The sequence below is a fragment of the Capsicum annuum genome, chromosome 12 (genome assembly GCF_002878395.1).
Source record: "Capsicum annuum cultivar UCD-10X-F1 chromosome 12, UCD10Xv1.1, whole genome shotgun sequence".
Classification (NCBI taxonomy): Eukaryota; Viridiplantae; Streptophyta; class Magnoliopsida; order Solanales; family Solanaceae; genus Capsicum; species Capsicum annuum.
This window is the reverse complement of record NC_061122.1, coordinates 19,311,646-19,333,951: the sequence shown is the minus strand read 5'-3', so window position 1 is coordinate 19,333,951 and position 22,306 is coordinate 19,311,646. Positions and strand designations below refer to the sequence as shown.

General features: G+C 35.9%; 2 protein-coding genes across 4 annotated transcripts in view; one reads left to right on the top strand and one right to left on the bottom strand.

The window, feature by feature from the left end:
* LOC107851549 (late embryogenesis abundant protein 46) overlaps nt 1-16,365 on the top strand; it is a 32,396-nt gene extending 16,031 nt beyond the window's left edge. Inside the window, exon 3 of one of the 3 annotated variants that reach the window (XM_047400834.1) lies at nt 14,068-16,365. In XM_047400834.1, coding sequence (XP_047256790.1) covers nt 14,068-14,104 — 37 coding nt within the window. In that variant the 3' untranslated portion in view covers nt 14,105-16,365. Of the gene's footprint in view, nt 1-1,401; nt 1,468-4,746; nt 5,124-14,067 lie in introns of those variants that run through there. The other 2 variants (XM_047400833.1, XM_047400835.1) reach the window with 2 other exon arrangements.
* The window catches only part of LOC124889318 (histidine-containing phosphotransfer protein 1-like), a 33,828-nt gene extending 14,057 nt beyond the window's left edge, over nt 1-19,771 (bottom strand). Inside the window, exons 1-4 of the mRNA XM_047400836.1 lie at nt 19,340-19,771; nt 19,184-19,252; nt 18,475-18,546; nt 17,596-17,668 (exon numbers count right to left, since the gene is read on the bottom strand). Coding sequence (XP_047256792.1) covers nt 17,596-17,668; nt 18,475-18,546; nt 19,184-19,252; nt 19,340-19,362 — 237 coding nt within the window. The 5' untranslated portion in view covers nt 19,363-19,771. The remainder of the gene's footprint in view (nt 1-17,595; nt 17,669-18,474; nt 18,547-19,183; nt 19,253-19,339) is intronic.
* Nucleotides 19,772-22,306: the final 2,535 nt, after the last annotated feature.

The window sequence follows — 22,306 nt, the reverse complement described above, 5'->3', positions numbered from 1 at the left end:
TAGCAAAACGCATAGCCTATTGCCCAGTTTTCAGCATTTCAAGGTCAAATTCAAACGATCATAACTCTCTGTATTTAATGAACTGTGTGAGCTATAATATATCAAACGAAAGCTCTTTGAGTCATCTTTCAAATGCAGTTGGTTTCATCCAATTTGACTATATATGAGTAAAAATTTATAATCGATTTACTCCAGCCTATCAAACTGTCAACTGAGGGACAGATTTGACCTTAATAGTTCCTTAGGGGTATTTTGGTCATCTTCCACCCCTATATATACCACCAACATGGGATTTAATTCCTTAAACACCATAATACACATAATTTCCCCAAAATTGATCAAGAACTCTCATTAGGGTTTCAAAATAAAAACCCAAATAGTTCAAGATTCGACCGTAGGTTTTCGAAGATAATTACATATTTGGAATCACCAATCCGCAAGCTTCAAGAAACATCTAGTATCTTCGGAAATAGAGGTACGTGGGGTTATCCAAAAATCTCATGGGTGTAGTCTTTATTAACATGCATGCTTTTAAATGGGGGTTTTCAATCAAATGCTAATATCTTGCTTTCAATATGTTTTCTAAGTCATTTTCTTTATGTCATGGGAATTGTTTGCCTATATACTTCAATGGTTGAAAACCATGCATATGTGATTTGAGATTTTCCACGGAAGTTGATAAATATGAATGATAAACTGTTTTCAAATTCCCATGATAATGTTTCGATACTCCATATTATATTGTGATCAACAAAAGAGAGCATGAATTTGAAATAAATATTGTTCACCACTTGTAAATGATGAAGCACCTTGGTTTTTACATGATTATGCATATGTGGATGTGATATTGATGACTTGCAAGTCGGGTATGACGATACCCTACAGGATTGAATTAAATGAAATTTGAATGCATTGATTTTACATGAGAAAGGTGGATGCCCGAAGAAGGCGTTTGAGACACAAGGGCTCATCGCTGGAATAACGCGTTTGCCAACACGAAATATTGGTACCAGGCTAAGCGATCTGTGTACTTGACTTCATGTCATTCCCAAATTGGGACTATAGGTAGGAGCCCGAGGTAAGTGATCTTGGGCACTACCATTGGGTCGAGACACCATGTTGTGTGGTCTTGAGTGTCTCTCCCTCACTTATACTCTAATCTCGGCGACAACCGAGATTTCACAGTTGGTGTAAATTATGTAAGGTATTTCATCTAGCTCAGTTGCATTTCATTATTGTTGAGAAAAACTATTGCATTACGCCCATGTGTTTTCAAATGATTTGATACGAAATTTCTTTATAATGGCTCTCAACTATACTTTGTAAAAATGTTATGTTTTGTTTTGATATCTCTGCGTGCTAGTACTTTTGTGCTGACCCCTCCCTTGTCCAACCTCCCAGGTTCAGAGGCCTAGTCTAGGGGTCGAGAATCAGTAGATCATTCAGACAGAGTTGCAGAGACAAGTGGTGAGCCTTCTATGTTTTGAAAGGTCTTATGTCCTGCAATCCTTTTATCTTATATTCATTTTTGGGGGTCTGCTGGAGGCTTTGTCCCAGTTTTCACATAGACATTGTTTCAGTCATGTAGTAGAGATTTCGCAGACGGTTTTAGAAATGTTGATTTAGATGGTAGGACACTATTCCCCATTTTCATTTTCATATGATTCTTGATCAGGTTTCCGTTATATTGTGTTTCTTCCGCATTACTTTGATCCTATGAATTAGGTGCATGATTACCAGACAGATAGGGGTGTTTCGAGCCTCAATGGTTCGAAATGCTCGTCACGGCCAGGCCCTGGTTCGGGTCGTGACAGAAACATAAAAACCTATTCTAGAAAGTCTAATCCTTATGAAAGTAGAAAATATAAAATCTTATTCTAAAATAATAAATAAAGCCACTAAAATATAATTAAATATTTAATTAATTGACTTTTGGAGATCCACAGCATTACTCCCCTTACGTTGAAAGAGCTTTTCCTCAAGCTCAAATCCCAGAGAATGGTGTGAACCGAATCATCCAGCGATTTGGCCCTAGTGAAAGTAGCAACCCGGTGGGCAAATTAGTCACACTTCGGTAAATTGGTAAAGTTGAAATCTATCAACGTCAATTTCAAGAAAAGTTGGCTAGGGCTGGAATTGAAGAAGTGTGTTTTGGTAGGATATGATCCAAATCAAAAGGTATATAAGTTATGATCCTCAGTCAATGAGGATAATTTTCATAATGGAAATAACTTTCTTTGAATCCCAACTCTATTTTACTGCTCATCTTTAGGGGGAGTACCATGTAGGTGAAGATTCGTCTTTTTGGGATATTGAGGAAACTAGAACTCAGACGAATGATAGGATAGATATTACAATAAATACTTATGTGAGGGATCTTGGAGAAGATATGAATAGGTGTGATGCAAGAGATGAAAAGAACAGTGATTCGAGAGATGATAGGGACTTAAGTGACTTAAATGATAAAAACTTTGATATTGAACCTGTAGAGCCTTCAAATGACAAAAATAAAAATGGGAATAGAGAGCAAACAAAACAAATACATGTGTATTTGAGAAGGAATCAAACTCAAGAAAAAAGATTGATGATCCTCAACACTGTCAAAAGTCAACTCCGCAAGACCTTCCTGGAATTCAAGATAATCTTTTAGCTGATTCTGTTTCTAATTTATGTCAGATATGGACCTACCTATTGCAAAACACAAAGGTGTTAGAAATGTTTCTAAATATCCTATTTCTATATTTGTTTCCTATAATAACTTGTCTCCTAGTTATTCAGCCTTTATTTTACAACTTTCTAGTGCGGAGATCCCAAAAAATATGCAGGATGCTCTACAAGTTCCCAAGTGGAAGAAGGCTATTTTAGAGGAATTATGGGCTCTTGAAAAAAAAGACATGGGAGTTGGTAGATTTTCCCGAGGGAAAGAAACCAGTAGGCTGCAAATGGATGTTCACCACCAAATTTAAGTCAGACGGATCCTTGGAGAGGTATAAGGCATACCTAGTAGCTAAGGGGTTCACAAAGACATATGACATTGACTATTTTGAGATATTTGCTCCAGTATCTAAGCCAAACTCAATTAGAGTTCTGTTGACAATCGTGGTAAACCTTGACTAGTCTCTTCAACAGTTGGATGTGAAAAATGCTTTCTTGAATGGGCAACTAGAGATAAAAGTCTATATGGATCCCCCAACAGTTTTTGAAGAGAAGTACAAGTCAAAGATATGCAGACTTAGCAGATCTCTTTACAGCCTAAAATAGTCTATAAGGGCTTGGTTTTAAAGGTTTAAAAAGGCAAGGATATGTGCAAGGACAAGCAGATCACACAATGTTCACTCGACATTCACTCGAAGGAAAAATAACAGTTCTTATGGTGTATGTTGATGATATCATCCTCATAAGAGATGATGTGGTTGAAATAAAAAAACTAAAGGAGCATCTAGCCACACAATTTGAGATAAAAGACTTAGGCCCCCTTGAAGTATTTTCTTGGCATGGAGGTTGCACCATCAAAATAAGGAATTATAGTGTCACAAAGAAAGTATGTTTGTGATCTGTTAAAAGAAATAGGAATAAGTGGTTGTAGACTAGCTGATACTCCAATTGACCCGAATCTAGAGTTTGCAAAGGATGGAAAATCAATTGATAGGGTCCGATACCATGTAGGGAAGTTGATTTACTTGTCACATAATAGGCCTTATATTGCCTTTGTTGTGATCCTAGTTAGTCTGTTCATGCATTCTCCACGAGAAGAACATCAAGAAGTTGTGTATCGAATCTTAAGGTATCTAAAAAGTTCTCCTGGAAAAGGGTTGTTCTTTAAAAAGAATGAACAAAGAAGTGTTGAAGCTTATACAGATGCGGACAGAGCTGGTTCTTTTATTGATAGAAAGTCTACGTCCAGATATTGTACATTTGTTTGGAGAAATGTAGTGAAATGGATGAGTAAGAATTAAAATATGGTGGCTTAAAGTAGTGTTAAAGCTGAGTATCGATCCATGGCACATGGAATTTGTGAAATGTTTTGTCTCAAGAGATTTTTGAAAGAACTAAGAAGACCTATGAGTTTTTCAAAGAAGTTGTTCTATGACAATAAAGCTTCCATAAGCATTTCTCATAATCCAGTTTAATGTGACAGAACAAAACATGTTGAAGTGGACAAACACTTTATTAAAGAGAAGATTGAAGATGGAAGTGTGTGCATTTCTTTCGTTCTAAAAATTAAACAAGTAGCATATATTTTCACAAAAGGCCTCGTCAAAACTACCTTTGAGTCATTTGTTAGCAAGTTGGGCAAGTTTGATATTTACATGCCAACTTGAGAGGGAGTGTCAAATGAGCCAGTAGATTGAGGCAGAATCTGCTCTACAATGACTGATAGATTTCAATCAAATCTGCTCCACAAATCAGCTAGCGAATTTGACTGTAATCAGCTCCTGTAAATATGGGATAGCATGTATTTTAGGAAAATATATTAGTTGTTATTCTAGGAAATAGATTAGGGGAGATCCCTTGATTCAAGAATCTCTCAAGAATCAGGAATTGATTAGTTTATTCTGATCTTACTTTTCTATTATAAAAAATGTACAATTCTATGAATAAAAGATATACTTTTCAGTATTCGAACTTTTAGTACACAATGTGTTCCATTTACCTCAATTCAAATATATCTTGTTATCAGTTTCACAGGCTACTAAACAACTTAAATGCTTCACAACATTCTTTCCTAATGTTTCTGTATTTCAGGATCTTTGGAATGGGAAGATGGAGATTCGTAGAGAAACGAATGGACTATACTGAGGCAAAGACTACCAGGACATAGAAGAGTAGCTGATTGTGTATTAAATGTTGAGATAACTGATAAAATAGATTTGAAACTTTGACATAAGAGACTTGGACATGTGTTGAAAATATGTCTCATAAATAAAGTAGAAGTAGATAACTATTAGTAGTTTTAAATTATTAGAGTTTTATGTGTCTTAGACTTAGGAATTAGTTATCCCTTTGTTATTTGAATAGAAATTAGCCATCCCTTTGTTATTTGAATTTGAATTGAAGTCTAGTTAGACATTTAGATATAAAAATATGTCTTTGAATTATTAATAAAATAATTCTCTTTGACAATACAATTGCAGTATTTTTTTCTCTCTAAGTCTATCTTTGTTATTTCTTTAATTTCAAAGCTAAAAACCAACAATTGGTATCTAGATCCATTTTCTTGAGGGATCTGTGAGTAAGAAGAATTCTGAAAACAACTTTTCCCAAATAGCTCCTCTTGTCTTTGATGGTGATAATTACCAACTTTAGGCTATAAGAATGGAGACTTATGTTGAGGCTTTAGACCTTTGAGAGACCGTGGAGGAGGATTATGATATTCTTCTGCTGCCCAATAATCCCAGGTGGCCCAGATCAAAAGCTAAAAGGAAAAGAAAATAAGAAAATCAAAGGCAAAAGCAACTTTGTTTGCTAGTATGTCTCTAATAATTTTCATAAGAATTATGACCCTTAACAAGAATTTAGGATTATCTGAAGGAAGAATACACAGGAGATGAAAGAATACAAGGCATGAAGGTGTTGAATATAATAATGGAATTCGAATTGCAAAAGATGCAGGAATCTGAGACCGTCAAAGAGTACTCAGACCGACTTCTTGTCATTGTCAATAAGGTAAGATTGCTTGACACAAAATTTAAAAATTCAAAAATTATTGAAAAAAATCTTGTTACAGCCTTAAGATATGAAGTATCAACTACCTTGGAAAACACAAAAAACCTATTCAAGATTGCCTCAGCAAAATTGTTAATACATTACAGGCACAAGAGCAAAGAAGGATTATAAGATAGGGTGGTATGGTTTGATACAAGAATAATCACGGAGATGAACTGATGAGAGTGCGCGTTGAACCCGAAACTCGAAGCGTGTAAGTTAAGTGCGAAGGAACACCATATCACACACCAAGAATGGGTTATACACTACACTCCATAGGCACCTTTTGTCTTCCCTTCATTAAAGGCTTTTGGGATATTTCACTTATGTTTGTAATAAGTCTATAAATAGAATAGTTTTAGGTCTTTAGTTCTTTATTTGTAAAATGATATTGAAAGACTATTCTCTAGAGAGAGATTGAGTTGTAACCGAAACCAGGGAAAGAACAAGTGTGGTACTCACTTGTATTACAAAATTGGCTAGAAACATTGGTGCTTGAGTGGTGGATTCCCTCTTGTGTCTTCGTAGGAGTGTGGTGTTACTATTGTAAGTCTTAGGGGTCCTTGGATTTGAGATATCCTTGGGTTCTTTGGTCTTGTAATAGTGTATGTTTCACTACCTATCTTTACTTTTATGTACTAGTTTGTTCTTGTTTTAGTGAAAACCGTTGGTTCTTGCTATCTTGTGTTGTTATTCCTCTTGTTATCTTGTGTTGTCCTTAAGTTTGTGGGATGTTATTGTATCATTTAGTATCAAATCAAGGTTTGATTTTGTTCCAACAAAATCAATCTCCAACAAAATCAATCTTGGGATTGTTATCTTGAAAATTAAAAAAAAAGTTAAAAAGAAGAAAAAAGAAAAAAGTTGATTTTTGTGTATTTTGTGTGTTTGTTGTGTTAGATATTTGTTCTGTAACACTATCAGAGTCTAGAAATTGAAAATCCTAACAAAAAAGAAGTGTCAAAATCGAAAATCCCCAAAAATACTAAACCCATTTTTGACCCTAGGTCAAATTTTGAGTTTTTCTTGTGTTTTTAGTGTTAGATTTGTGTTCTCTAACACTATAGGAGTATTGGGTTCGAATTTAAGCTAAATTGGAGATTATTTGAGCCATCCACCATTGTCGAGCTTGAGTTTGAAGAAACTTGAAGGGTTATTTTCGGTACAACCCCCATAGAACCCGAGGCTTCAAATGCAAAAACAATAGACAATAATTCCATCAATCTCATTTTGGCTTGCCTTGATTCTATGTCCCGAGACCTTGCTAAGGCCAACGCGGGTCTTGAAAAAATTGGTTCGTATGTGGTAACTATGAGTGAGGGGTTGGATCGAATGGAGAGTCGAAGGAAATCTCGTGCTTTGACTCCCGACACTTTACTTCCAATGACCAATCCTCCAAGACCATCACCTAATTTCGTAAGCCAAGCTCTAAATAGCCCTCAAAACTAAGACATAACTAGGCCCATTTCTCCATAGTTCGATCAAGTCCAACGAGGACTTGGATGCCAAATGTCTACACTAAAATCAAACCCTCCCATCCAAGATCCACTTAACCAAAGGCGTCAACTTTCACCAATTCAAATTCCTTCCGTCCAAGCTCCACAACCGAAGCTTCGCTTCACTAAACCAACCCTCTTGACCAAAGCTCCACTTTATCAAAACCGATATGTCCATGTAGAGGAGAATGGTAGAAAGGAACATGAAGGATATGGGGTCTACGACAATGCTTGTATGATGGTAGGAGACTTGAATCGGATGAGATTGAAGGTAAAGCTCAAGATAGAGAGGAAGCAAAGATTCAAAATAAAGATGTTGGCTGAGATTTGTTGTTATTGAGCTTGTGGGTTCTCCATATTTTGCGGACTATTTTAAGTGGCTTCCTTTAAGTGGCCAATTGAATGAGGTGAAGCCATGAATTTGTGGGAAAATTTCTCTCAAGATGGTGAGGATGATACAAGAATAATCACGGAGATGAACGTATGAGAGTGCGCGTCGAACCCAAGCCTCAAAGCGTGCAAGTGAAGTGCAAAGGAAAACCATATCACATACCAAGAACGGGTCATACACTACACTCCATAGACACCTTTTGTCTTCCCTTCATTAAGGGCTTTTGGGATATTTCACTTATGTTTGTAATAAGTCTATAAATAGATTATTTTTAGGTCTTTAGTTCTTTAGTTGTTAAATGAAATTGAAAGACTATTCTCTAGAGAGAGAGAGAGTGAGTTGTAACCGAAACTAGGGCAAGAACAAGTGTGGTACTCACTTTTGTTGAAAAATTGGCGAGAAACGTTAGTGCTTGAGTGGTGGATTCCCTCTTGTGTCTTCGTAGGAGTGTGGTGTTACTATTGTAAGTCTTAGGGGTCCTTGGATTTGAGATATCCTTGGGTTCTTTGGTCTTGTAATAGTGTATATTTCACTACCTATCTTTACTTTCGTGTACTAGTTTGTTCTTGTTTTAGTGAAAACCGTTGGTTCTTATTATTTTGTGTTGTTATTCCTCTTGTTATCTTGTGTTGTCCTTGAGTTTGTTGGTTGTTCTTGTATCATGGTTAAAGGATCTTTGGAAGCCAACCACAAGATTTAAAGCAAGGGTAATAATTCAAGAAAAAACTACCCAACTTGCTAACACTGTGGCAAAATAGGTCATTCTCCATTTAAATGTTGGAAGAGACCAGATGCACAATGCAAGATTGCAATCAACTTAGCCACGAAGCTATGATTTGCAAAAAAACAAATCTCAAAAATATGAAACAGATGCCCAAGTCACCAAAGAAGAAGAAAAAGATCACTTATTTGTGGCAACATATTATTCAATCAAGAAATCTGATTTTTGGATGATTGACAGTAGTTGAACAATCACATGACATATGACAAAACTTTTTTGAAAAGTTTTTGCCTTTGAAAAATAAGAAAATCAGAATTGGGAATGGTGACTATATTCATGCAGAAGGAAATGAAAATGTTGCAATCAAAATAATTTAAGGTACACAAATAGTTTCGATTGTCCTTTATGTGTCTGATATTGATAAAAGTTTATTAAGTTTTGGCCAGCTAATGAAAGAAGGATTTAAATTATTATTTGGAGAAAAATATTGTCGAATCTTTGATTCCACTAATCATGAGATTTTATAAGTCGATATGAGAGGCAAAAGTTTCTTATTTAATCCAACAGAAGATGCATACAAGCCTTGCGGGACCAAAGATGAATTGGTAAATTTATTCAACAGGTCAAATTCAGTCGAGACTGCAATCTACAATTTCTGATCCATGGAGGAGTGTTGAAAATATGTCTCACAAATAAAGTAGAAGGAGATAACTATTAGTAATTTCAAATTATTAGAGTTCTATGTGGTTTAAACTTAGGAACTAGTTATCCCTTTGTTATTTGAATAGAAATTAGTTATCCCTTTTTTATTTGAATTTGAATTAAAGTCTAGTTAGAAATATAGCTATAAATATATGTTTTTGAGTTATTAATAAAACAATTCCTTTTGACAATACAATTGTAGTATTTTTTTCTCTCCAAATTTTTCTCTGTGATTTCTTTAATTTCAAAGTTAAAAACCAAAAACATGTTCCATTTAGGATACTGTGTAAAATGTTCCCTAGTAAAAGTAGTTTTCTAGATGACAATATAAATAAATGTAGTGTTTGTCCATTTGCTAAGCAAACCAGATTAGCATTTCCTACTAATATTACATCTAGCTTTAAACCTTTTGATCTACTATATATGGACCTCTGGGGTCTATTTAATGTTCCTATTTGTGATGGTCACAAATCATTCTTAACTATTATAGATGACTTTACTAGAATGGCATGAATACATTTGCCTAAATCCTTATGGATTGAAACAAGCACCAAGATAACAGAATGCAAAATTTTCTCAAGCATTAATCAACTGCAAGTTTAGGCAAAGTCAATATGATCACTCATTATATATCAAGGAAATCGGTGATGGAGTAATTTTTGTACTAGTATATGTGGATGCCATACTAGTAACTGGGGATAAGCTGGATTAGATAATTGAAACCAAGGAAGATCTTCACAAAACTTTCAAGATGAAAGACTTAGGAAAATTGTAATACTTCATAGGAATTGAGTTTGCAAGGTCTAAACAAGAGATTATGACGCCATAAAGAAAGCATGCACTTGAATTTATTTCAAAAAATGGTCTTAGTGCTGCTAAACCAGCTCCTCAGATCCCACACCCTTTGATACTAAAAATAACTAACAACTAGAGACTTTGATAAACATGTCCCAGGAGCTGCAAGACCTAATGATGAGGAACTAGATTATCAGAGAATGCATCAAAAGATAATAGGAAAGATGTTATATCTTACAGTCTCAAGACCAAACATAGCTCACACGTTGAGTTAGTTTTTGCAGAGTCCAAAACAATCTCATAGGAGTGCAACACTCAGGGTTATCAAATATATAAAAGAAAAGCTAGGAAAAGGGCTTCAAATGTCTAGTGCAAGGAAAGATGTTCTTGTAGCTCATTGTGATGCTAACTGGGATGCATGTGCCTTTGCTAGAAATTCTATTACTAGTTTCACTATCAAACTAGGTGATTCATTAGTCTCTTGAATATCAAGGAAACAATCAACCGTCTCAAGAAGTTTAGTTGAATCAGAGTACATAAGTCTTGCCTCAATAGTTGCAGAACTTACTTAGTTAATTGGTTTAATCAAGGACCTAAATATTCAAATACAACTACCAGTAACTATCTTTAGTGACAGCAAAACAGTATTACACATTGAAGCAAATCTTGTTTATAATGAAAGGCCCAAACATATAGAAATAGATTGCCACTTTGTGAGGAAGAAGATTCAATAAGGACTTACCAAAGGTTTAACTAAGGTTCAACATGAGTATCTGATGTCCAAACTTGAATTTATGAATCTTTTTTTAGTGCCAAGTTTAAGGGGTGATTGTTGAGATCTGAATATTGAAGGCTAAAGATGTCAATGGAAAAGGAGGGAAAAACAGGTGTACAGATAAGATGTCCTAAAGTTAGTTAACATAGTGAATTAGTTAGTTAGAATAACTGAAAAGAAGTTACTATACTAGCTGAACATCTGATGCTATATATACACGACTATGTACTACTACATGATTATTGAACTGAATACAACTATCAACTACAATGATTCACTCATCTTCTTCCTCTTCCACTTCTCTATTTCTCTGAGTTCTTCTTCTTCATCTTCCTCTTCTACTTCTTACTCCTCTATATTTCCTATTCGGAGTGTGATTGCTCCATTATTCTTCAGTTTTGCTTTTGGTTGTAGTTAATTTCATGATAAGAATAGCTGAAAAAAGATAAAGGATCTACTCTAGCTGTAAGAGGCTGATAGTGATAGGTATGAGGAGAGGTAGAGGTAGACTGAGAAAAAACTAGAAAGAGGTGATTAGATAGGACATGACATATCTCTGGCTCATCAAGGAGATGACCATACATATGAGATCATGGAGGGCGAGGATTGTCGATTAGTGGGTAGTTGAGCACTTTCCCCTTTCCCTGTGATAGACCGGGGTTCCAATCTGGTGCATCTATATATTTCCTTACTAGTATTATTATTTTTATGCTAGCATTATCTTAACCTTTGATTTTATTACTACTGTTTTTCATTTATTTTGGCTATCTGCGCTCTTTTACTGTTTTCTTCGTTATATTCATCACTTACTTTCACTCTTGCTCTTCTTTTAAACCCGTACTTAAGCCAAGGGTCTATTGAAAACAACCTCTCAATGGTAGTGATAAGGTCTGCGTAAACCTCATCCTCCCTAGACCCCATCTGTGGGACTATACTAAATATGTTATTGTTTTGTGCTCTCTCTAACAATTTAAGTTTTCTGATGAAATGGTTGTACACTCCAAAAAGAAAAAATATTAAGATGATTAAGTGGAAAAAAGAGACATGGAACTTTATCAGAAGCAATTTGATAGATTATTAAATAAGTTTACGAAAATCATATTAAGCTTTGAAAACTTTCACCAAAAAGTCTAATACAAATCTTGGTTAAGCTACATTGAACAGAGAAGGAGGAGGAAGAGAGAAATTTTATTAACTATCAAAATCTATGTGCTATTACAACTTGCACCTATATATAGATGCATATATTCTAGAACCTTCTCATTAAATTACACACTTAAATTTCCAGCTCATCACACAACTCATTAACCACCTAACAAAGTAACAAACTCACTTGCACTAGTAAGCTCAGGTGCACTAGCAGCCAACTCATGTGCACAGTGAACCAATGTAACATTACACAAATAATGATCATACTTGTAGTGTGATCGTAGACTTTCCAATACACTCCCACAAGACAAAGGGTGCATAATATTAAGCACACCAAGTTTTCTCAAGAGTTTAGAATGTTGATCATGGCCTAGCCTTTATTTAGTATATCAACCACCTGTTGTTGGGAAGAAACATGCAAAGTCTGCACTAAACCACTCTGGATTTTGTCTCTGATAAAATGACAATCAATTTCTATATGTTTTGTGCTCTCATGAAAGATAAGATTAGCTCCTAACTGTATGGTAGATTGCTATCACTGAGCACTGTGATAGGTTTGGGAACCAACACATTTAAATCTACAAACAATCCTTCTAGCGAAGTGAGTTCTGTTATAGTTGAAGCCATAGTTCTGTATTTAGCTTCAACTGAGCTTCTAGATATTTTATTCCATTTTTTTACTTCTAAGATATTAAAGAACCACCAAACTGCACCATGTACCAAGTCACTGACCTTCTACTGTGGGGAAAAGCAGCCCAGTCTGAGTCACATCAACAAACCAAATTAGCATTAGTGTGTTTCTTCACTCCCTGACCTACTGAACCTTTCAAGTATTTGATCACCCTGTAAGATACTTCCAAATGAAATATTTTGGGCCTTTGTATGAACTGATATCTTGTCTTGTTATAGTGGCATACATAAGTTTACCCACTACCCTTTGATAATAAGTTGTATCTCTCAAAATAATATCACCTGTACAACCTGTGATTTCATCATACTCGACTGATGTCAACTTAGCATTGGATTCTAAAGGTGTAGATGGTGGCTTTGCATCAGCTAGACCAACTTCTGAGATCAACTCCAGAAGATATTTTCTTTGATTCAAAGTGACTCCCTGTGACGACCTCAAAACTTCAATTCCGAAAAACTACTTGAGCTCCCTTAAGCCTTTGAGCTTGAACTGCTTATGTAATATTTGGTTGGTTTTAGAAACCATACTTTCATTATCCCCAGTGATCTGTAGGTCATCTACATAGACTAAGACTATCACCATTCCTTCTGTCTTCTTCCAGGTAAACAATGAGTGGTCATATACACTCTGAGTAAATACTTCATTTATGAGAGTTTAAGTTAGTTTGATATGTCAATGCCTAGAGGCTTGTTTAAGTCCATATAAAGACTTAATCAACTTGTATACCTTACTATGCCCTTTCTGTTGGAAGCCTTCAGGTAGTTACATATACACGTCTTCATCTAAGTACCCTTGTAGAAAGGTATTATAGACATCCATTTGGTACAAGGACCATCCCCTTGATACAACAAGTGCAATACCACATCTAATAGTCACTATCTTCGCTAAAAGTAAAAAGGTATTATGGTAGTCCAATCGTTCCTGGTGGCTGTAGCCTTTCAGTATTGCTTTGAGTCTCTCAACATCCCCATTTACTTTATATTTGATCTTGAATACCCATTTTGAGCCAATGAAACTCAACTATTTCCCATGTGTTGTTGTCTTCAAGTTCTTTAATCTCTAACTTCATGGCTTCTATCCATCCATCATCTCTGATAGCTTGACTGAAATATCGAGGCTCAACCAGGTCTAAAAAACTACTCACATAGCATTGATACTTAGATGTAGAATTCTCATAGGATAGGAAGGTCTGGAGGACGCGAATTACAGCAGAGGACTAGGGCCAGTTTGGGTCGCTAGTGTAGGGAATTACTTGGTGGGGGTTTTATTCCTGTTATGATACCGTGTTCCGTGTTCCATGTTGCATTACGAATCTGTGTGCTTTCCTCTGCTCTCCTCTGTTTTATATTACTTATGGGTGCCGTATTTATGTTATGTAATCTGCTTCTGTGCTTTACTATGTGTTTGTGTGGTATCTCGTGCCTTGAGCCGGGGGTCTATCGGAAATAGCCTTTCTACTTCTTCAGAGGTAGAGGTATGGACTGCGTACATCTTACCCCCCAGACCCCACTAGGTGGGAATACACTGGGTTTGTTGTTGTTGTTGTTGTTGTTGGATATCTTGTACCCTTTCTTTTCCCAAGTATAGTGTAGTATTTTATCCAAATAGGTTCCTTAGCCACTCTTGATGTTCTTTTGTAAGTGATAGGTTCTGCATTGTCTGTGAAAGAGGGAGTTAGCTCAATAGGTTGAACAGTTGGCTGAACTTCTTCTTTTGCATCCATTGATAGATCAGGCATTGGAGTGCTTTGAGGTAATTCTCCTACACCTGATTTTTGATCATCAGTAACATCTGCTAAATCAACTGATTCTTCATCACCACCACTATTTTTTGTATATGACTCGAAAGGATGTGTGGATTGGTTCTTGCCTTCGGTTTTAGCAAAAACAAAAACATCTTCCTAAAATGTAATATCTCTGCTAACAAAAAACTTATTAGAGATCATATCCAATAATAAGTATCCCTTTTGTGTGGTGGAATACCCCATCAACACTGCAGTTTTGTCCCCTTCAGAGAACTTATCACCTTTAGGTAATATTGAGGCATAGCATAAACAACCTAGTACCCTCATGTGTGATCAGGAAGGTACCTTGGAAAACAATACCTCAAATGGTCTCTTACCACTAATAGAGGATGAGGGTAGTCTATTCATCACGTAGACAACAACCTTAACAACTAAACCTCAATATATGATAGGCATTTGTGATTGAAACCTGATAGGTCTAGCAATGTTCAGGATTTGTCTTTGTCTTCTTTCTACAACACCATTCTGTTGTGGTGTATAAGGATAACTGCTTTGATGCAACACACCTAAAGTTTTGAACAAATGATTACACTGAGTGTTGAAGAACTCAGTGCATTATCAGTTCTTATGACCTTTCACATTAGTTCTGAACTGAATTTTTACCATCAATATAAAGTTTTGAGAGCAACAATGGTCTCAGACTTAAGCTGCAACAAATGTATCCAAGTATATCTACTACAATCATCCACAATGGTTAACAAGTAGAACCTTTTATCAAAAGTGGGTATTTTATAGTGTCCCCACAGATCCATATGTACAATATCAAAACATATGGTGGACTTAGTTTCACTGCTAAGAAAAGGTAACCTAGTCTGCTTGGCTAAAGGACATACATGATATTTATTTAGCAGATCAGTATCCTTACAAGGACTCAACAAGTCTAGTGACTTCAACACTTATGTGGATGGATGTCCAAGTCTCTTGTGCTACAGACTACTGCCATGCATTATTATGCCTGCTACTGGCCTTTCTTTATCTTCATATGTATTCTTCCTTCTATGTACACCTTGAAGAATGTATAATCCTCCTTTTTCCTTACCAACCCCCTCACCTTGCCACTGTAAAGATTTTGAAATACAAAGAAGTCAGGGAAAGATGATACAAAACAAGACAATTATCCAGTTACTTGGACATGATAGCAAATTTAGCTTAAAGTCAGGGACAGATAGTACATCCTTTACAGTTTTATTTTGCAAAACTAGTGTCTTTCCATTGTGAGATATATCAGGCTTGGCTCCATTCGGTAGATTCACCTTATCCCCTCCTGCTTTATCTACTTTACTTTTTGTGGAAAATATGTCATTGTTTGATGCATTGTGATGAGTGACACTAGAATTAACTACCCATTCTTGTTGCTCAACATGAGAAAATAAATAGGTAGCTACACCCGACATATTAGCATGTTTTGTCTCCTATTGATCCCCGTTGAGAAGTTCCATAATTTGCTTGTATTCCCCATCAGTGAAGTCTTGGCCTTTTGCCAACATTGTATTATTGATTTCCTTGGGACCACCTTGACTAGTTGAAACATTTTGACCCGTATCTCCACCAACACCCTGTCCATTGAAATTACTAGATAAAAAGTGAGTATCAACTTGTTTTGCATATTGGTTCCCAGGATATCTATTGGCATTGAATTTTCCAGTGTTGTAATTCATCTTCCTCCTTGATTTCCTATCAGTAGAATATCCTATCAGCTTGTAGCAATTCTCTCTTGTATGTCTAGTAAAATGGCAGTAGTCACGTTCCTTCCTCTCGTAATTATGATTTCTATGACTTACTTCTGAACTTCTATTCACCTGCATTGTAACATTGTAATAAGATCTGATTTCTCACTTGTGATGGACGAGTAGGCAAGTTATTGCAACTCATCTTCCGCTATCATAGCATATGCTTGATTGAGAGAAGGTGTCACTCCCTTCAGCAGAATCTGTCTCCTAGCTGGTCATATGAACCATTCAATCCTCCTAGAAACTCTATCAGTCTCATTTGAGCAAGATGATCTGCATAGTCTTTAGACCTTGGGCAATCACATGAAGGGGTAGGGATCACAACACATACTCACTCCATAGACCTTTCAATTTGGTAAAATTAGTAGATACTGAATCAGTACCTTCTGACAGTGTGTTGATTTCTCTGTGTAATTGGTATAATGTCATTCAATTCACCTTGTCAAACCTTTCCTTCAGATCTTCCCAAACCTCTCGTGCTTTTGTGGCATATACAATCTCATTCAACAACTCAGAACTCATTGAGCTCATTAATCATGACAGCACTATTGCATTACATGTTTCCCATTGTTCATGCTTCTCTATACATCTCCTCATTGCATAACCAGTTACAAATCCAAATTTTTGTTTCCCCAATAATGCAATCCTCATTGATCTACTCCACGCCCTATAATTTTCAGATCCAATAAGCTTGACTGGAATCAGGGTAGCTCCAAACACATTTGATATGCCTATGAACATGGGATCACTGGGATCTATCTTAGGTTCCATTCTCCACACTTCAACAAGCAAGAAAATAGATGTAGGGATTGAAAACCACCAGCAACTAACACACAAAAAACAGCTAAAAATAAAGATAGATCTACTGCCACAATTCAGAGTGCAAGCAAAAAAAAATTGTGATTCAAGTTGAGTCAACTATAGAAATCGAAAACTCTACCAAAATGGAGATCTAAACTCCATAGATTGTTTCTCATACTCTAAGATCGAACTGGAGCTCTGATACCATGAAAAATTTCACCAAAAAGTCTAATACAAAGCTTGGTTAACCAAGCTATATTGAACAGAGAAGGAGGAAGAGAGAAATTTTATTAACTGTCAAAATCTATGCATTGTTACAACTTTCACCTATATATAGACGCATATATTCTAGAACCTTCTCACTACACTACACACTTAACTTTCCTGCTCATCACACAACTCATTAACCACATAATTAACTAACAAACTCACGTGCACTAGTAAGCTCACGTGCACTAGCAGCCAACTCGTGCACAGTGAACCAATGTAACAGTGCACAGATAATGATCATACTTGTAGTGTGACCCTAGACTTTACAATAAGCTTCTTTAGATATACTCATGAAAGGCCTTACTTCTGCATTTGTTAGATAGATTTATGTTAACTGTTAGCCAAATGTGTTGAGGTAAAGCAGATGTAAAAGAAGATCAAGTTCAGACTTTTTTCTTACTGTCTCTGGAAGGAAAGGCTATCGCAACACTAATTTAAAAGAATAGGTGTATATGTAAGTCAGAAATGTAATTCCGCATGAAGAAGTCGACCAGTATTACCAAATGACACACGTTAAAATGTCACAGGCAACTTCAAGTAAATGTAAGCATGATGTTATGGTACCTTCATGAAAGTTTTTGTTTTGCTACGAAAAACACGACATTCTTGTTTGATGTCTTTTAATGCCCACAGACACCTACAGAGACAAGGGAAAAGGTTTTGTCAGATAATCTAAAATCTTCGTGATATTAGCTAATTATATGATCAAAAAGATGATTCTCACCAAGAGTGATTAAGGATTTCTTGTTAGAGGAAACAGATGATTGAACAGTTATGAAATTCTAACCGCAATAAGAAAATTTAATGATGAAGAATTCTACGTCGGAGAAAAAAAACAAGCAATAAGGTTAGTAAAGTTCTGATCATTGCTAAAGGATTAGTGCACATCCTCTTACACAGTCTGCAAGTTTATTCCCCAACTAATGTGGGACTTCCAACCCACTCTAACACCCCGCTTCATGTCAAGGGCCCAACTGACGCGTGCACTGGTAGCCCAAATGGGGATATGACACCTGCGCCCAACTCAACCACAAAAACTAGCTTACGAGAGGAGGATTGCCCAAGTCCATATAAGCGAATCATTAGTCCATTCCCCAACTAATGTGGGGTTTTAACCCACTCTAACAAGAAGGAAGAAGATTAATGAGTTCAATGGCCGTAAAATGAAAGGAAACTCATTTTTCCTTTGCAGTGAAGTGTTAGTATTACTAAAAAATTTGCATGTTTTAAGAAAAGGGAATGTACTCTAAAGTGCTAGCTAAATAGAAGCAAATCTTAATCAAATAGTTGATCTTTGTTGTGGAAAAGTTGACTTTGAGATCAACAAGGACATGCATTAAGCATTTCCCGAATCAAACAGATTGCCTATCAAGCAAGTGAACAGTAAAACCTTTTAAACAACAAGCAGTAGAAAAATTCTAGCTAATGTAGAAAGAACCATACTCAATCTTGGACTTCTTGTCAACTCCTGCGATAAAGGGATCACATGCCTTCTTAAGCTTACAAGCTCCAATGCTGCAAGAGAAGTTGAGCAGAATCATTATGATCTATCTTGTGGCAAGTAATTATGAAAAGGAATGGCGAACCTAAGATTCCAACTGTTGTATATTCAACGGAAGATTTGAGGATACAATTTTCAGAGAATTGTTTGAGGAAAAAGTACACAAGAAAAGAAAAATCAGTTAAGATGTGAAGAGATACTAAACGTTTAGATAAAGCAAGTACGAAGTAGCTGCTTTCTACGAAAACAACATACCCCCAGTGTAATCCCAAAAAGTAGGGTCTGGGAAGGACATTGTGTATGCAAACCTTACCCCTGCCTTGGGAGGTACAGAGGTTATTTCCCATAGACCCTCGGCTCAAGTAAAAGCATTACAAACCAGTTCGAAAGAAAAACAATGGGAGTGAAGAAACCAAGACAAAATGCTAAAGATGGCATGACAAAGCACACTAAATCAATCAACTATTCTCAACGGCAAACTAGTTAAGGTTGGATGCATGAATCCTCCCTGCACATTCCACTTTTAAGGTGCAATCCTATAATACTGTTCATTGGTAACACTATATGTAAGACTACATACCAAATATCAAATATCTACTTAATCTTAGTGAAGATAAATTCTTATGGCTACTTTAAGAAATAACAACTCACCATGCAGCACTTCCTTTCAGCTTGTGACATTGCACATTTAAGATATCAAAGTCCACAACCGATGACTCACTAAAATTAATGAAAGAACAAAACACGAATCAACAACCAAAGTCAAAAGAAAAATAATTTGTGCATAACAACAACAGAAAAACATACAGAACATAGGTCATGTTTCGCATAACAGCGCGAGCATCACGTAGAAAAGTAGGAAATAGATCCAGGAAGAAAGAAGAACCACACTCCTCCTTCAATGAGTAGGCGATCCGGAAATCTTTATTAACCAAACCCTGCAAAAAACATCTAAGTGAATGATATTCCTTTTACACTTCCATATCATTTAGTAATAGGAAAATTCATCACAAACATCTCGAAGAAGGATCTCTATCTTTACATGACCATTGAAGAAAACAGAAAATAAATGACTCAACTACAACAAAAGAATTACTTGACACAAGTGTTGTTTTATGGTGTTCGGGTACAAGAATCTGTATACATGCAACACCAACTTCAACTCTAGTTCAAGTCTAAGACAAGAACACTTTTGAAGTTACTTAACACCTTCAACACTAGATTATGAATAATCTAAGAAGTTTGTTAATGTTCAGAAAAGAGATGAAATAGAATTTTAAGGCCAAGTACCCCGACTTCATGGAGTGTCCTTAAGGAATAATTTCCCTCACTGTATCCGGGTTATGGAATCTTTCTACCACGATAAAATGGTCTTCAATTCGAACAATAACGGTACCTCAAATTGTTAGATGAACTCACTCAACAGTTTGATTGATCACACATAATGTTTTGAAGACAAGAAGAGAGTTTGTAATTCAGAAAAATTCGTGACTAAACCTGTGGATGAAAGCAGGTTTATAAATCCTTCATATGCCTCTTCTGAAAAGTGGCAATGGTTCACTTAAAAGGTGTGACCTTTCCTGAAAAATCATGTTTGTTCGTCAAAAGATTGCATCTTTTTCGAGACCATTTCATGAATCAGTGTTTTGAAGCATCAGTTCAAAACAGTGCATCCTTCTGAAACATCAGTTCAAAACAATGTATTCTTTTGAAGCATTAGTGCGAAACCCTGCATGTATGCATATAACTGGAGGATCAAAACACAGAAAAAATTTACTGCGTTTATATTTTTCCTTCGGATTAAATTTCTGTCAAATAAATTTTGTTCAAAAAGATAGATCTCATCGATCAATTATTTGACAAATCCAAATCCAAATCCAAATTTGAAACCGAGTCGAGCGAGCGATGACGACGATGGCGCGAGGATCTCTTATTTCTTTCCTCACTTACCAAGTAGAATAAGTGTTTCTTAATATAAACACTTAAAAGTCACATTCTCCCACCAATGTGGGTGAAGTAGTATAATTTTCATTTTAGAGTACACTTTCCATTTTAGTGTTTTCTTCTCTATTTTTCCTTCCACTTGGTTTTCTCCATTTTTCATTCACAATTTTCATATAATTTGAACCCAACAATCCCCCACATGAATGGAAAATGGCTATTTTTCATAAAAATTTTTTTTACGGGTAAGTATGTGATCATCAAGTAAAGACTGATTGCATCTGGATAAGTGAGTTTCCCTTTGAACTTTCCATAGTGAACATGCATCGGATGCACTCGGTCAATCGGTGGATTTGATATCTTTGAACTATTGAGCTTTAATGTACACCTAGACAACACATGTCACACAACCAGCCTTTTACCATTTATGGTTCTCACGGTTTTGTTCTTTTTAGCCGTGAACTCATCTTGGTTTCATGAGAGCTTAGAGAATAGGCCTTTACTAACATTCTCTTTGAAGCGGCTTCCAATTCGCCCTCACATAGGTGATATTTTTAAATAGTTCAATCCTATAGATTAAACTATTTGGTCAAATCTGCCAAATTTAGATAATCATTAAAAGACTTTTCGCCTTAACTCTTATCCTTGTTTACTAAACATTGTCTACATCATGAGAATGGTTTGGGTAATTGACAATGTTAAACCTGTTAGACAAAACTTTGTTTGGTCTCCTTAAACCTAGCTCTTGGGATCTCCAGTCTGCTAAGTAGAGTTACTGCCATGCTGACTTGTCCTAGGCCTTAAACCCATTTCCTTGGATATCCTTTCCACTCCTTCTCTAGATAGGCCTTTTGTAAGTGGATCCGACACATTATCCTTTGAATTTATATAGTCAATAGTGATAATTCAACTAGAGAGAAGTTCCCTAATGGTATTATATCTCCGTCGTATGTGATGAGATTTACCATTGTACATCATGCTCCCTGCCCTACCTATTGACGCTTGGCTATCACAGTGTATACATACTGGTGCCACTGGTTTGGGCCAATAAGGAATATCTTCCAAGAAATTTTGGAGCCATTCTGCTTCTTCACTAGCTTTATCTAATGCGATAAATTTAGATTCCAATGTAAAGCGAGCAATACAAGTCTCTTTGGATGATTTCCAAGAGACTTCTCCTCCACCGATAGTAAATACATATCCACTTTTGGATCTTACTTCATTCAATCTGGTGATTCAATTTGTGTCACTATATCTGTTGAGTACCACGGGATATTTATTATAATGCAAGGCATAGTCTTGAGTGTATTTAAGATAACCCAAAACTCTTTTCATTGCCATCCAATGAGTTTTGTTGGGATTACTCGTGTACCGACTCAATTTACTAATAGTGCATGCTATGTATGGTCGTGTACAGTTCATTATATACATTAAACATCCCAATACTCTTGTGTACTCCAATTGTGAGTCACTTTCACCTTCATTCTTTCGAAGTGCAAAGCTAACATCCAATGGAGTCTTGGCAATACTGAATTCCATATAATTGAATTTTTCAAGTACACTTTTGATATAATGAGACTGTGACAATGCCAACCCTTGTGGAGTTTTATGGATTTTTATTCCTAAGATCTCATCTACAACTCCAAGGTCTTTCATATCAAACTTACTCTCGAGCATTCGTTTGGTTGCATTTATGTCAAAAATGTCTCTACTGATGATCAACATATCATCCACATATAAAAAAAACAATGACTTAGTGATCAACATATCATCCACAAAACCCTCAAGCTGTTCCATGTAAATTTCTTCCTCCAATTCTTTATTTAGGAATGC